The sequence below is a fragment of the Takifugu rubripes genome, chromosome 1 (assembly GCF_901000725.2).
Source record: "Takifugu rubripes chromosome 1, fTakRub1.2, whole genome shotgun sequence".
Taxonomy (NCBI): domain Eukaryota; kingdom Metazoa; phylum Chordata; class Actinopteri; order Tetraodontiformes; family Tetraodontidae; genus Takifugu; species Takifugu rubripes.
Window position 1 is genome coordinate 11,758,574 of NC_042285.1, and position 14,773 is coordinate 11,773,346.

Sequence of the window (14,773 nt, forward strand, 5' to 3'; positions counted from 1 at the left end):
AATGACTGTTTCTAGATTGTTAATGTATAATCTGTTTTTTGTTTGTTCTATTGTCTTGTCACATTTTGCATTTTTATTAACTTGTTACAAAATATATTTTTAAATGACGCTAAAGGGCTTCATGAGGTTTGTTTGAATATTTACACTCACGAACAAAGTTGCGAGAACAGAACGAACCGGTACCGACACTAGATGGCGCTGTTGCCAAATACTTTAGCGCAAAAGAGATTCACGTTTTAGTGAACAATACACAAAATTGTTCCTTTAAATAAGAAAAACAATAAATAATTAGATTATTTTTACTGATGCATAAAGCAAATATCAATATTAAAAACAAGTTGCATACATCATCCTTTTGAAGTAATACAGAAATGCTGGAGAGCAGACTGGTCCAGTTCCAGGACAGGCCCGTACTGGCCCAACTGAAGCCTGGTGACGAGAAGACGAGAAGCTGAAGGGAGGCCTCATTGATGATTGATTTTTTTTTGTGTCCAATCCAGAAGCATTTCTTATCTCATCTTTGAGAATTCTAAGAGCGTGTAGAGGAGAACCATGAGAAGAACAAAAGTTCATGAGCTGGACAAGAACATCTCCAAGCTCTGGTTCAGGCACATCAAAAAGAGTTCTGAGCGGGTGGACACCTTCCATAGGAGCCTGGAAGAAAACCCCCACCAAAGACTAAAGTCCCCGATTGGCCGCATCAATTCTCATTGTGACCTGCAACACAAAAGCAATACAATAGGACAGAAAAAGATCTACATCTGGGATTTATTCAGTGTCACATGCAGATGCACAAAAAGCTGGAAGATTCCTTGCTAGGCTCAATATATTTTACTGTTTTTTGTTTTCTTTTAAAATCCCTTTTCTTTTCAGCAATTTGGGAACCAAGATGAGATCAAAGTGACACTGGAGAAAATGGGGAACAGCTTTGAGGGGGAGCAGCCCAAAGTGGAGGAGAAAGTGAGACGGGCTGAAGCATTTCCAGCCATGTCAGGACATTCGCCTCCGTGTTTATCCCTGTCTGCTCTGTGGTCACCTCTTTGATGTTTTTGCTCCTTTGTGTAGCCATAGTTCTTTATTTACTGTACGTATGATGTGGTTCCTCTGTGTCTTTCTTGTGGTGGGGCCATCATGCTGGCTCTTTAGGAGAGCACGAGTATCGGAGCGAGTGTGGCGGACACCAGAAATCCTGCTGATCCACTTATTTTGTCTGAACGACTTTAAAATGTTGGCAGCAGAAAAGGTTGCTGTTTGAAATATTCACAAACCTAAATCAGCCTGACATTTTTGTGCCCGAGGCCGAGACGCGTCGAATGAGGAATTCCACTCGGATTCGTGTGTTATTTATTTAGGGCCTGGCTGTTCCAGGAGGTTCATTCCATGTTTGAGTCAGAGAAGAGCATCTCGAGATGAAGCTGAGGAGGACGAAGGAGTTCCATGAGCCTCTCCACCACAGCATGGAGCCGGGCCGCAGGCAGCAGTGGGAAGTGTTGGATGGGGGGTCTGTGTGACCTTCCTCCTGCAGGCCAAACCGTGTTTATTCTGTAAGCAAACTGGAATAATGACTTCAAAGATGGAGTGTTTAAACCAGCGTTAGTGGATCATTGTCTCAGGCTTAATGCCTCCACTGAGTTACTGGATAATGTTGTGGCTCTGGTTCTGTTTCCAGCACATATGGGAGACTCATTTTTGTCGTTTTTCTTTATCTCCCAATGTCAGTGGAGATGTTCCCCTCAGGTTTTCTGTTCCAGGTGGATGGTCTCAGAATTCCTGATAAAAACCCAAGCTGCCAGGACTGACTGTCATTCTTGTTTTAGCCAAAGACAAATGTGGTCAGCTGCGTCATTAACAAGAATCCTGAAATATGTAACTTTATCGGGCTCGCAAAGATCCGACAAATCCCAGTCTGACAGCTGAGAGGGATCAGCCAATCTGCACTGGTATATCTAAAATTACACCCACACAAATAATTTAAGGAATAAATTAAGCTATTTCTGTGATGAATGTGATATCATCGTCCCCCCATGAGGAACATGAAATGCCTCAGATTCAACACGAGGGGGCGCAGCTCACACTGCCGGTCTTTTCTATGAAGAGAGCCCCAAAGAAATCCGGCCTTGAGAAAAAAATGCCTGGAATGTTTGTGAAGCTTATGTCAATTTCACGAGCTTCGGGAGAAGAAAGCGTGGTGACAATGAGGGGTCACCCTGGTGAGAATAATGTCATTACATGTTGCCCAGACGCGTACATGCCTGTGAATACTTTCCCTCGCCGCTGCTCTGGGAACAGTCTCACAAACAAACTGGGCTTTTACTTTTTTTTTTTTTTTTTAAATAAATCTTTCCAAGAAGGTCCACATTTAAAACCCCAGTGTTGCTGTGAAACAGCGTGTAAAAGCCCTCAACAGTGCCCGTTGAGGGCAGATAGCCTGTGTTTGTCTGTGTTTTTGGCATCTGTATGTTTTTACTCTAAATTTTCTTCCTGATAGGGAAATATGATGGGTGAAAACTGTCCGATGGGAAAAGTAGAGACGATGGAAAGAGTCAAATGCATGTCCTCTTTTCAGGGGGGGAATGGCAGCCATGGAGGGGAGGGCAGGGGCGATGGAGGGGGCCGGGGGTGTGAAAGTTTGAGAGGAATGGGAAGTGGGATTTTGCTGGTAATGTATTACAGTCTCGGAGGCCTGGGAAAAGGGGTGGGGTGGGTGGTGGTTCGGCTTGGGTGCGTGCCAACATAGTCACCGTGCCAAAGCTGGGGTGGGTGCTGGGGTCGGGCCACTCTTCTCACCGACAGATCTGTGGGAATATCAAAGACGGTTTCTCCTTCGCTGCTCTGCCAGCAGACAAAATCCTGAGTGATTAATGTTAATGACACCAACAAATAAACATGACATCATTATGCTTCTGAGTGGGATTAATACTCACGTTACCACTCAGTGTTCATCGTGGCACATGCTGACCTTTTATTCATGCATGAGCTTCACTTTTGACGTGTTTCTGGCCGCCACATGCTCTAAAATGACCCAGAGGAGCAGTTTCTACATCAGCATCTTTCTCATGTTTTGCAGCACCTGGTTCTGTTGCTCGGGAACATTTGCATGATTTTGTCTTATTTGATGCCGTCTACGAAATGAAACCCCGAGATTGTTCCTCAGCTCTTAATTAAAAATCCACGCTGTAATTTACTTCACAATGACGTCCTTTTTGGAGGTACCATCTGCATCCTCTATCGCCATCTTCTCTGCAGCCAGTGTCTATTACTATTGGATTTCTAGATACTGGGACCCACATCACCACTGTGGGATTTGGTTTGCACAACTGGGTCATGATCATGTCGGACAAAAGCTGTCGAATATAGTTGGATTTTACCTGAAACTCTCAACTCTTTCAGATGACGCGCAATGGCTGCCCTCACTAGTATAGTGAAGTCACCTGACTTGATGTGATCGTCAGACTTATAATCAGTCATCGCACCACAATCCAGGTGGTCAGACAATGATGCTTTTCTCCTATCACCTTTTTCCCTGGTTTGTTTTGTAGCCAACACTGTGGGAAGGAGGCTGGATGAATGTGTCATTCTTGGGATGGGAGGCAGGGTGGAGCAATGAGGAGGAAGTACCTCACATGGCCCACGATGGGCCGCTCGTCAAGAGGCCCTTTGTTTTAGGAGGTTAATGCCTAATTGATACAGGCTTAATGAGTGCAGGCTGTGTGTGTAGAGTGTGTGAGCCGGGGGCTGCACGGCCCCACCGTAATTGGAATGGACAAGCCTTGTGTGGAGGAGTTCACAGGGGGACGAGATTTATGGGAACATAAGGAAAGGAGAGGGAGAGTGGGAACGAGGAGGAAAAGGTGGCAACCGACATGGGGAATGTGGGGAGAGGAATGTGGTCTGAGAGGGAATATGACAAGATCCTAAGACAGACGTGAGGCATCAACAGCGAGCCGGCATGACGATCATCCAGGACATTCCCACGGCTGTGTAGCTCATTCATATTTTATGGTCTGGGATTATTGGATGACACTGATATATATTTGGGTTCGTAACAGGGTGGATGTGTAAAAAAATGTAAGTCATGTTAAGTGAAATATAAATGTTCTGCTTGTGAAATGGATTCAGACTGGGCCAGTGTAACGCCTGAAACCGTCTGCTCTCACAGGCACCTGTCTTTTCTTTTCTGACGAGCTGTCTGTACGACCCCCTCTTTCAGTTTGACAGTCTCAGACTATTCATGGAGGAGTCCCCAGCTCCCCCCCAGACAAGCCAGCAGTGTAAAGCTGAAGAGGCATCGAGGGGGGGGAGGGGGCCCAGAAGAGCCGTGCACTTCAGAAAAACTTGGAGAATTAAGACCAAAAGCTACGGCGCTTCTGGGTGGCTGATTAAGAGGGTGAGAGAAGAATAAAAATGAGGGAAAAAATAATAAAGGGGCCATTCTGCATACTGAAAAAGAGGAAAAACAGAATTCTGTGATGCGAATATGAAGCAAAAAAAGAATATACGGTGAGTAAATGTGGGAGGAAGGGTTACAGTAAGGGTGAGGCAGGAGGGAGGCAGCTTCACCAACAAGAGCAAGTGAGAATGAGGCTGAGGGAAGGAGAGAGGGCCGGACCCTCCGTTTTCCCACACTCGGTTCCCACAGCGGACCTGCCTAATCCCTGTCTTAATTGGGGGAGAATTCCAGCACACATGTTCCCCTGGAATGAGTGTGGAAGCGAAGGGAGCTGAAGGCTCGGGTGCTGCTGACACATCAGACGAGCCACGGCGGCTGAGCTGATGCACCGTGTGCCAGAGCACTTTATTGGAACAAAAACCGGCCTCCTAACTGTCAGCACATCTGACCTACGGACGCTTGACGTGTTTCTCTGTCACTTCTCCTTCTCTTCACTCAGCCCTGCGTGAAAAGGGGCCTCCGCACAAGTAAGAAGCATGAAGGTCCTCAGTGTTCCATGAGTAAAATCTTTTGAAACATTCCCACACAAATCGCACATCTTCTAAAAAGCAGACCCTGAATCAGGGTGATTGTTGGAGGCCTCCTCACATGTAGACAGTCGCATGGTGCAGATATAGATTAGAGCTGCCAAACAGGCGCGGATGGTAAATACAGGAGGCCTTAGAACAGCAATATTGGTGGAGAGAAGACATCACAAACAGAATCCTCTCACTTGCTCTGGCATTCTTGTGGTTGCTTGGAAACTGCACTGATGTTACCCTGCTGATCTGATCTGATCTGATCTGATCTGATCTGATCTGTTCTGTTCTGTTCTGTTCTGTTCTGTTCTGATCTGATCTGATCTGTTCTGATCTGATCTGATCTGTTCTGTTCTGTTCTGATCTCTTCTGTTCTGTTCTGTTCTGATCTGATCTGTTCTGTTCTGTTCTGATCTGATCTGATCTGATCTGATCTGATCTGATCTGTTCTGATCTGATCTGATCTGTTCTGATCTGATCTGATCTGATCTGTTCTGATCTGATCTGATCTGATCTGTTCTGTTCTGTTCTGATCTGATCTGATCTGATCTGATCTGATCTGTTCTGATCTGTTCTGATCTGATCTGATCTGATCTGATCTGATCTGTTCTGATCTGATCTGATGTGATCTGATCTGATCTGTTCTGTTCTGATCTGATCTGATCTGATCTGATCTGATCTGATCTGATCTGATCTGTTCTGGTCTGCTCTACTCTGTTGTATTCTGCTCGGATCGGATCTGTTCTGCTCTGCTCTGCTCTGCTCTGCTCTGCTCTGCTCTGTTCTGTTCTGTTCTGATCTGATCTGATCTGATCTGATCGGATCTGTTCTGTTCTGCTCTGTTCTGTTCTGCTCTGCTCTGATCTGCTCTGCTCTGCTCTGCTCTGCTCTGCTCTGTTCTGCTCTGCTCTGATCTGCTCTGCTCTGCTCTGCTCTGCTCTGTTCTGTTCTGTTCTGCTCTGTTCTGATCTGCTCTGCTCTGATCTGATCTCGTCTGGTTTTTGTGGCTGCACCTCCTCATCAGCCCCTGCAGGATGCGGTGAAGGCAGCTGTGTTCACCTCAATTCATTCCTTTTGTTGTTTCTCACAATACCGTTTTTTGGCGGGAAAACCAGCCAAAGCGGCTCATTTGACTCGGCATCTTTGCTCAGGCCCCCTCCCTGAGAAACATGTCGCCCGCCTCTACCCTCATACAGCCATGTCCACCCGACCTTGATTGATTTTCAGTGTGCATTTTGGAAGGGATTACAGCCATCTGCAGGCTCTTGAGGAACAAAGCGGTCTCCTCGCTCTCTTCCCTTCAGTACTTCAGAGGGATAACATGGCAAGATAAACACGCTCCTGCACCGCTCTACATTTGTTCTCCTTTTCACTTTGACCTCTCAACCCACCCAGGCTGCCCGCTTCTCTTTGCCACATCATTCTTTTCTGCTCCCACCATACGTCTCCACATCATTAGTTTCAGGAAGACAACTTCTCCGAAATGTCCAGAAGGAGACAGTCAGGAGGGTAAAGACGGCCGTGATGCTTCATCTCACTGGTTGGATTAGTGGGAAGCAACGTTGGCACGATCCTGGTCAGGGACACTGAATCAGCCTCCCCAGCTGTGTGAGGGTGTTATGGGAACCAGGACTTCAGCTGGGATGCCAAAGTGTGGTTATGGGCTCAGCACCAGCTGACGGAGAGCCTGAGTCACACGAAGAGGTGGACGATTTACTCAGCCTGATGTTTGGTTACAGAGGGTTCAATAACAAGTAATTATTTAATTTCTAATATCCAAAACTGCCTTCCTCTCCTCTATCTGTGGTCCCACGTTTTATCCCAGTCTGGGAATAAAGGAAAGTTTGTACTTATGCTTATTTGTTGCCCAGGATTTGGGGGTTTGAGGCAACAGTAACCGGAAGCACCGTTTCATCTGGAACTGGTTGGAATGAAAAACTGTGCCGAACACCTGCTTCATCTGTCACCAAAGAACAAGAATTGGTTACTGGACAAGCCTGGCGGCAGTGGCGGCGTTGCTGGGGCAGGGAAGAGGTGGCCACGGACTTTTAAACATTAAAAGCTTCTGGCACATGTAGACAGACCGTAACAAGTGTGCGTCAGAGCGTTGCTCACTCTGTTTTGGATCCGCAAGAGGACAACAAGCTGCAGCTGTGCATCCAGCTGTGGGAAAGATGTGAACCAAGGAAAGAGATTATTCCAGAAGGAAGAGATCCAGGTGAAGCAAGGAGAAGCTCTCATATGTCCCCAGAGGGACTAGGCCATGACCCAAGGATGATCATACTCCAGGGAGTACATTAATCTGAGCCACGGAAGCTACAGAACTCAATCTGTGTGAGATTTATTAAAAGTTTGGATGTGATCATTAGAAGAAGACTCATAATCATAAAAGCATCTCATTCTTGGGTAGAAAAACTCAACATTGTCTCATCAGTGTGGTGATGGTTGTGATTAACATGTGGCAGCAGCCCTCTGAATACACTGCTATAGGTAGAGTTGATACAGGGGAGGTTCCAGGAGAACTTTGCCCCTCATCTCTGATGCTTTGTCCTTCGCCACGTTCCTCCAACTCCCCCAGGGCCTAGCGGAAGTCCCCACCCAGCGACTCACTACAGCTGCTTTGGACTCCTCTTTCCAGAGTGTTTCCTACATGAAAGTGACCACACTTCACCTCAGCTCCACCACAGAACAGAGAGGAAGGGTGTGTGTGTGTGTGTGTGTGTGTGTGTGTGTGTGTGTGTGTGTGTGTGTGTGCGTGCGTGCGTGTGTGTGTGTGTGCGTGTGTGTGTGTGTGCGTGCGTGTGTGTGTGTGTGTGTGTGTGTGTGTATCAGGGGGGCATTGTTCTGAGAGGAAGGTGCTGCTCCATGAGCAGTGTTTTATCGTACACTTTAGGTCTACTACAGCGACTGCACTGATGTGAATATGGATATATGTGGGTTCAGGTTCGGGTCATGGAGGACTGACAGCCCTTCAGGAAGTTGAGCATTGTCAGACTGTCACATATGAGCCGATGGTGAATAAATTCAGTGGTCTTTGTTTTGGCTTATCAGTGCTGCAACAGTTACCTTCGTATGTGAATGTGTGTGTGTGTGTGTGTGTGTGTGTGTGTGTGTGTGTGTGTGTGTGTGTGTGTGCGTGTGTTTGTGTGGGGGGAACTCATGTAGTACATCGCTGGTTAGGTTTATAATTCTAACAGCTCAGTTCACAGCTCTCCTCGTAAAGTTGAAAGTTGGTTTGATCTTTCTGTGTCTAAATGGAAAATATCTCAGGTGATAACAAACATATCACACACTCCAAGGTGCTGGAAATAAAGAACCTTTAGCTCCAGACCCGTGGTCAGGATGAAGCCAGCGACTGTGCGGCACCTCAGCTCAGTCTGGTCTGTCAAGCTGCTCCCTTAATGGCAATTTATTACTTCCTCACTCCTGTAAATGGGGGCCGAGTACAACAGAATTCCACAGGTTGTTTTCTCCATGCTTCCCCATCCTGATAGCCACAGGGTCTTTAACCCCCCCCCTATACCTCCTCACCTTTTTGACCTCTCAGACAGTGTTTGTTTAGACTTTTCAGAAATCTGACTCTTGCTCACTTTAAGTGACATTTGTAGGAGAGGCATGTTGCAACTTTGACATTGAGGCTAGTTAAACTATCTTTATGGGTAAAAATGCTGCTAAATTTGTGCGCATTCAGCTCAAAAGGATAACAGACGAGAGAATGTTTAAAATAATGTCTTGAATATATTTTAATAACACAAACAAACATAAAAATATTCCACAATAGACAAAATGCTGTTTTTATGACTAGAATTTCTTATTAACATATTTACATTCACATTACTGATGAAATTTCACATAAAAATACACAGAAATGGCAGTGAATGCATTAAATATATACAGTTTCAGCATATGAAGGTAATTTGGTATGAACCCCTCCCACTGTTGACATAGTGCAGATCTAAAAGAACAGTATTTTATACACCAAATGACTGAATTCCGAGCTAACCTTGTCCAGTCTAATTGGATTTTTCATCCAGTAATGCTGGATCATGGTTTTAACATGGCTGCTGTCATTTTTGTTTCCTGACTAAATGCACTAACTTTGTTTCATTTTTTTAACCTAAAGTTGTGACGACTGGACGACACCTTAAACTGCTTTGGCAACACATTTGCAAGTCATAATAAAAAAGAGTCCAGTCGTTTGCATTTCTTTGTTGTTCATCACTCGACTGTTGCATGGTTACATCCTTGACCCTTATTTCCGAAATAATGCCCAAAACCTGGATTCCTCAGGTCAAACCTCCGGAGCTGCTAAAAAAGGTGTCCTCAGCACTGGTTTTGAGTTGTGAACATCTCTCAGCACCCTTGACTCTGTGTCCTCTGAATGTCCTCTGTACATATATTAAATTCTAAATTGCTCCACTATGCTACATAAAGTTGCTTTTCATTTGGTTTTCAGTGCTTGCAGCATGGCAATTTCCAGATTATTCCCTTCCCTTTTCAGTGCAAATAAACTGATATTTAACATTTAGTATTTTTATAAGACTTCCTTTATAATCTCCTTAATAAAAATTGAGGTTTGGCCAGTACAAAACTCTTGTGGCCAGACGTTTTCTCCACAAAAGGTGCCTGAAGTGCATCCTCGTTAGGATGCCACTAGGCATTTAATACATCTTCCTGAGTTGCAAAGCAATGACTCTCACCAGGGCTGGATTAATAGCTTTGTTTCATCCACATCGCAGCTCCACCTGCTCCTCTCTGACCAGCGGCTGCGTATTGCACTGAAATGGAGCTGAGAAAAGACCATTTCATGTCTCAGTCCTCTGGAAGACCGTATCCACCGGTGCCACTGCGGCTACATTGGACACGCACCGGCTTCTTCCCAGAAGCGTGAAACGAGGCTGAGTTTGGCCTCGGCTCGGAGCGTCGCTACAGCTGCTGCAGAGGTGTGCAGTCAGTCTACGGGCAGTTCGCAGGGGATCAGCTGGGCTGCTTTAGCGGTGATGTAAGCCTGCTTGAAGTCCTTGTAGCGAGGAGCGCAGCCCAGCCAGGCCTCCCCAAAGTGGACCCGGCCTGTGAAGAGGAAGCTGCCAGGACCTGGTTTAACGCCGCACTGCAGCAGAGTCCTTATTTCCCCCCTGCTGGCCACACGACTGTTTCCGGTGAACAGGGTGTACTTCTGCCGAAACACCCGGGTGGCGCTGACCTTGATCACGGCTGCCCGAAGGTTCTCGTCATCCGCCACTGACCGGATGTTTCCTCGTACAACTGTGGATAAAAAGATTTGGATTGGTATCATTCATGAGTTTCAATTTGTGTTCTGTTTTTTGCCTTATTAAAATTTTTTAGCCGTGGCTAAAAAGGATGGTTAAATCCCTACATAGACCAAGGCCTGCTCACTAATCCCTCCAACTTTTGTTGCCAGCTGGACTTCTTCTCAGCGCCGTTACAGCTCAATCGGAGGCCTACAGATTACTCCACTGCTCCTTTCTGGAGGCTTGATGTTAAGATTAGTCCACTACAGTGCTTCCATTAGCTTTTCCTGTGAAGTTGGGGCCTCAAAGATTTGCCGTTTCAACTTTGACTTTTGGGTGCTTGAATTTTTAACTGATTCCGCATCAAAGGTGTAAAAATGCTGCCACTGCCTTGCCTCATTCTGAGGTTTGGTTTCTTAATCTTGGCTGAATTAGAACGGGGGCTGTTTGGGCCTGACGGACAACGAACGTCTGTGGTGAAACTTACCAAAGTCACTGGTGCAAACGGCCATTAAAATCTCTGTGTCGTTGCAGGGTCGGCAGGCATCTGCAGTGGTAACAAGGAGAGAAGAGACAGGTCAAATAAACTGCAAAAAGTCACCTCCAAACTAATATCTTCACTACTGTGAAGACTTCCAGCATCTCAGATCACATGTGCAGGACCAGATCGCTGTGAATGCTGAGGGACCACCAACCACTGAATAAGACAGCTGCTGAGTTTTACTGTCGGCAAAGGAGGACCAGGGAAGCTTTAGGATACGAGTTCCATCCCAGACACTTTAAAGCTCAACTGAAACTTTCCCCTTTAAAGCCTTTCAGGGTGTCCACAGTCACACCTCATCAAAGCCTGTGAGTCAGGGCCTTCGCAGACTCCTGTTAAAGTGAGAATATTCGCACAGCCAAGAGAGGTCTCCTCTAACCTACCCTCTTTTAAAACTGAACAGGACCGTTAAAGTCTGCAGATGGCCTCAACTAAGTTAAAGTTGGACCATTAAATCTCTGTCCACCGTCACTGGTTGGTCTGTGGGTAGACAAAAAAAGAGTCCTGGCATTTTTTAAAGTTCTACTTGAGGTTCTTTGGGGGCCCCTTGCCCACCCCACACATTTTCCTCCTTAGTGAAAACCTCCTGATAAATGAGATTCCTTCCTCTCTAGACCGCATCCCCCCCCCTCCCCCCCGCATCTAAACTCAATCAGTGTGTGCGTGTGGGAGTGAGAGTGCAAAGAAATGTAGGGGAGGGGGGTTCTCTACTGCAGACATGTCTCCCCACAGAGAGGCAGTTCAACAAAAGAGTAGAGCATCTCAGCTGGGCAGAGGCCTCCCCGTCACCTAGGCGACAGCAGTAATCCCAGAATACTCAGGCTCCAACAATTCAAAGGGCTGTGGACTCTGGAGAAAGCCCCACATACTGTGCTTTTGTGCCCCCCCTCCCAGTCTCACACACATAAACTAGTTCCAAGGCTTCTCCCAGTCCAAACCAGCACACCTCTGGGAAAACTTTGGCCACTTCCACCTCCCGTCTGTGGGAAGTCCACAAAGGTCTGAATAAGGAACAGTTAGTCCTTTAATAAGTGTGGACATATATAAAATGTTAAATAAAGTGTCAACATTCTTCCCGTTGGTTTGATTTTTATTTTCTCCTCATATTTCAACATTTTGGGACCAAGGGCCCAATTCTTCTAAATAAAGACAGTGACCAGGAAACCAGCTGCAGTTGTGGAGGCGCCACTGTGACGGCGCCTGGAAACATGACTCACCTTCCACATTGATGGGCTGAGAGTCCAGCGACAGGTGAGCGGTCCAGTCTCCCCTCAGCTCATAGTGGAACGAGGCGATCCGCCTGCTGATGTCCTGGTGGGGGGTAGCCTGCAGGAAGAGAGCCACCCTCTCCCCAGGAAGCCGGCTGAAGCAGCGAACCCTCGGTGGTGGGGAGGACTTTAGCCTGTCCCCTACCAGGAGCTCCAGAACCCCATCTCTTTCCAGGTACAGCTGGGCTCCGTGGAATTCCTCCGAGGGCTTGACACACGCCGTGATGAGGCCAGAGCTGCTGCTGCCGGGGCCCACGGCCACAGAGGGCAGCCGGGGTGAGAGGCTGACACGCAGGGCCCCTTTGGGATAGAGCCAGTCCAGCCTGCCCTCCGAGCAGTGCAGGGAGATCTGCTCCACGCTGCCCTGCTGCTGGGACAACCCACTGCAAGGACAGGATTAAAGACCTTGATTAGATGCACTCTTTAGATGAAATCTGATTTAAAATTATACAAATAGGTATCTACACGTAACATGACAGTTTGTGTAGGGCGCCGCCTATTGGCAAATATGGAAACAAGCGCCAACGCTGCATCTCTAATCAAACTTAAACAATTTAATGCAAAGAAACTCTGTGTTTTTAGGAGAATTTTCAGTTAATCCTTCAGTCTCCTCTTAGTCTGGACCCCCCCCTCCCCCTTCACACACACACACGCACACACACATTCTCCATGTCTCCTGTAGACACCCTCCAGGCACAATCGCTGCAGAGCACCGCAAACACATTTACTGTGCCGCAACAACAACAAGCATCAAAAAATGCAATTTTGAAATAAAAATTCCTTCTTCTTGCATCTAACGTCTTATATTTCTTCTGTTCCCCCCATTCAAATGGCTGTGAAAATGTGCCAGCATGGGATACTCACCTCCCTCTCCAGCTGCACTGGTCTTCCGAGTAGTTTGAAATCGCCAGATTAAAAAGGCCAAAAAGGAAAATCCCGACTGCATTAATCCAAACCCCAGAAACAGACATGTTTAAGGGTTTTTTTTAAAGTTATGCAACTTTTAAAAGAAAAAGAATCGTACAAATCTGCGATATCCTAACAGTCAAGAAAAAAACCCTCAAATTAAGCTAAATTTTCTGTAACTACAAGCTCCATAATTCCTCTTATCCTGAAATGGGAGATAAGAGAAAAACTCCGACACTTTTTCTGGCTGCTGATGTGCGTCCGGGAGTCGCAGAGGTCCCAACTTTATGGGGCCTCGGCCAAACTTGGCGGACCAATCAGCGAGCAGAGAGTGAAACTTTAAACCACTCACGCCGCGGAGGGGGCGGGGCCTCTGACCTGCGGGATCCGCGACAGTTTCACTTCACCATTGTGCCAGACAAAAAGACCAATTATCCCAGAGGAGAGAGCTGACAAAAGTTTGTTTATATTCAAATTAATCTCAACGTTAGTTTCTCCATGTTGATGTTAAAATGGGACAATTATAGAGTTCCAGAGTTTTAAATAGAGACATAAGGGAATTTTTCATTTCTCGTTTTTCAACACAATCGGCCCATAACAGCACTCATCAAACTTACTTTAATGGCCTTTAAAAGGATTCTGGCCTTTTCCAGACCTCTTAAGCACTCTGCAAATGTATCATATTCATTATAGCTTAAGCCAAACAGGCTGAACGGAGGATATAAAGCACCGCTGACAGCTGAGTGACACTACCCTGAGTTTGAGACACCCTATCTGGTGGTGATGATGATGAAGATTTTGCGCCTCCTCTGGTTTTTGTGGCCTTTGCCCTTTGCCCTGCTGTGCTGCTCTTTCATGATATGGTATTTATAACCAAATCAAATATTCTTTTGTGCGAACGCCGCCATCCATCTCCACAAGCCAATGACTTGTACGTCCGTGTGTGTGTGTGTGAAAATAATGCGTCTCGGTCTGTCTAACGGAGTTATGACAGGGCCTCAGAGCAACACAAAGGCACATGTGCAGAAATCCAGCTGCTTTATTGTCTGCAGCGGCATGGTGCTTTGTTTTCCGCAGCCCAGATCAAAGTGGCGGCGTCTAAAAAAGCCTGGAGGAAAGGGGATGAAAAGTGCACACAAGTGATACAAAGATTAGTCGTAAAGAAATGATAGTGTCCACATGTGTCCAGGTGAGGGTGGTTGGATGGAGATGCATGGATTTTTACCCTGGTGTGACCTGGACACATGCAGCACTTACACAAGGCTGAGTTCATGAGCACGAACCACTTCAGGCTGAGATTAAACACATTTGATATGGTTTGATGGCTGCATGAAGACACACACTCAGCATTTTCATCACTGAAAAAAAATCCCCCAGTGTGTGTTTGAGGATTAGAAATAAAGTCTGTCATATTATCACCTAAGTCACGGCCAGCATAATGTGTTTGACCTACGGAAAACCTAGTATCTGCACATCGACGTATTCTTTCCCCCATGGGTTTCCCTAGCAGGGTAGCAGGGAGGGCACTGGAGCCTATAGCAGCTGCATATGGACGAGGGCAGGGAGCTGCAGGGTTTAACTGAGCATTTGAGGGTTTGGTACTTTGCTCAAAGGTACCTTGGCTCTTCCAACTTTTGGATACAACCAGGGCTTCCCAGGCCAGATTGAACTACAATATATGTGACCTTTTATTTACTATGTGTAATAACTTGATTTCTGTTACCTGTTTCCTCAAAATTCACAGTATTTTCAAGCTAATTGTTATTCGACTGCTGTTTTATCTTTTTCAATTTTACATATAATTTGATAAACTTCCTCTTTTAAATATGTTTACACCC

General features: G+C 46.2%; 1 protein-coding gene across 1 annotated transcript; it reads right to left on the reverse strand.

Annotated features, from left to right (window-relative positions):
* Positions 1 to 8,686: 8,686 nt before the first annotated feature.
* On the reverse strand, positions 8,687 to 13,214 carry metrn (meteorin, glial cell differentiation regulator). The gene is made up of 4 exons (XM_003961435.3): positions 12,894 to 13,214; positions 11,979 to 12,412; positions 10,708 to 10,767; positions 8,687 to 10,233 (listed from the first exon to the last, which is right to left on the reverse strand). The coding sequence occupies exons 1-4, from the start codon at positions 12,998 to 13,000 to the stop codon at positions 9,920 to 9,922; spliced, it is 915 nt and encodes a 304-aa protein (XP_003961484.1). The 5' UTR covers positions 13,001 to 13,214; the 3' UTR covers positions 8,687 to 9,919.
* Between the last annotated feature and the right edge of the window lie 1,559 nt (positions 13,215 to 14,773).

Excerpts from the sequence above, each read along its gene's own strand:
- metrn (XM_003961435.3), bottom strand. The coding sequence starts at position 13,000 with ATGTCTGTTTCTGGGGTTTGGATTAATGCAGTCGGGATTTTCCTTTTT. Across the intron at positions 12,413-12,893 it reads CAGTGCAGCTGGAGAGGGAG|TGGGTTGTCCCAGCAGCAGG; the intron begins GTGAGTATCCCA and ends CTGTCCTTGCAG. Across the intron at positions 10,768-11,978 it reads TCAGCCCATCAATGTGGAAG|ATGCCTGCCGACCCTGCAAC; the intron begins GTGAGTCATGTT and ends TTACCACTGCAG.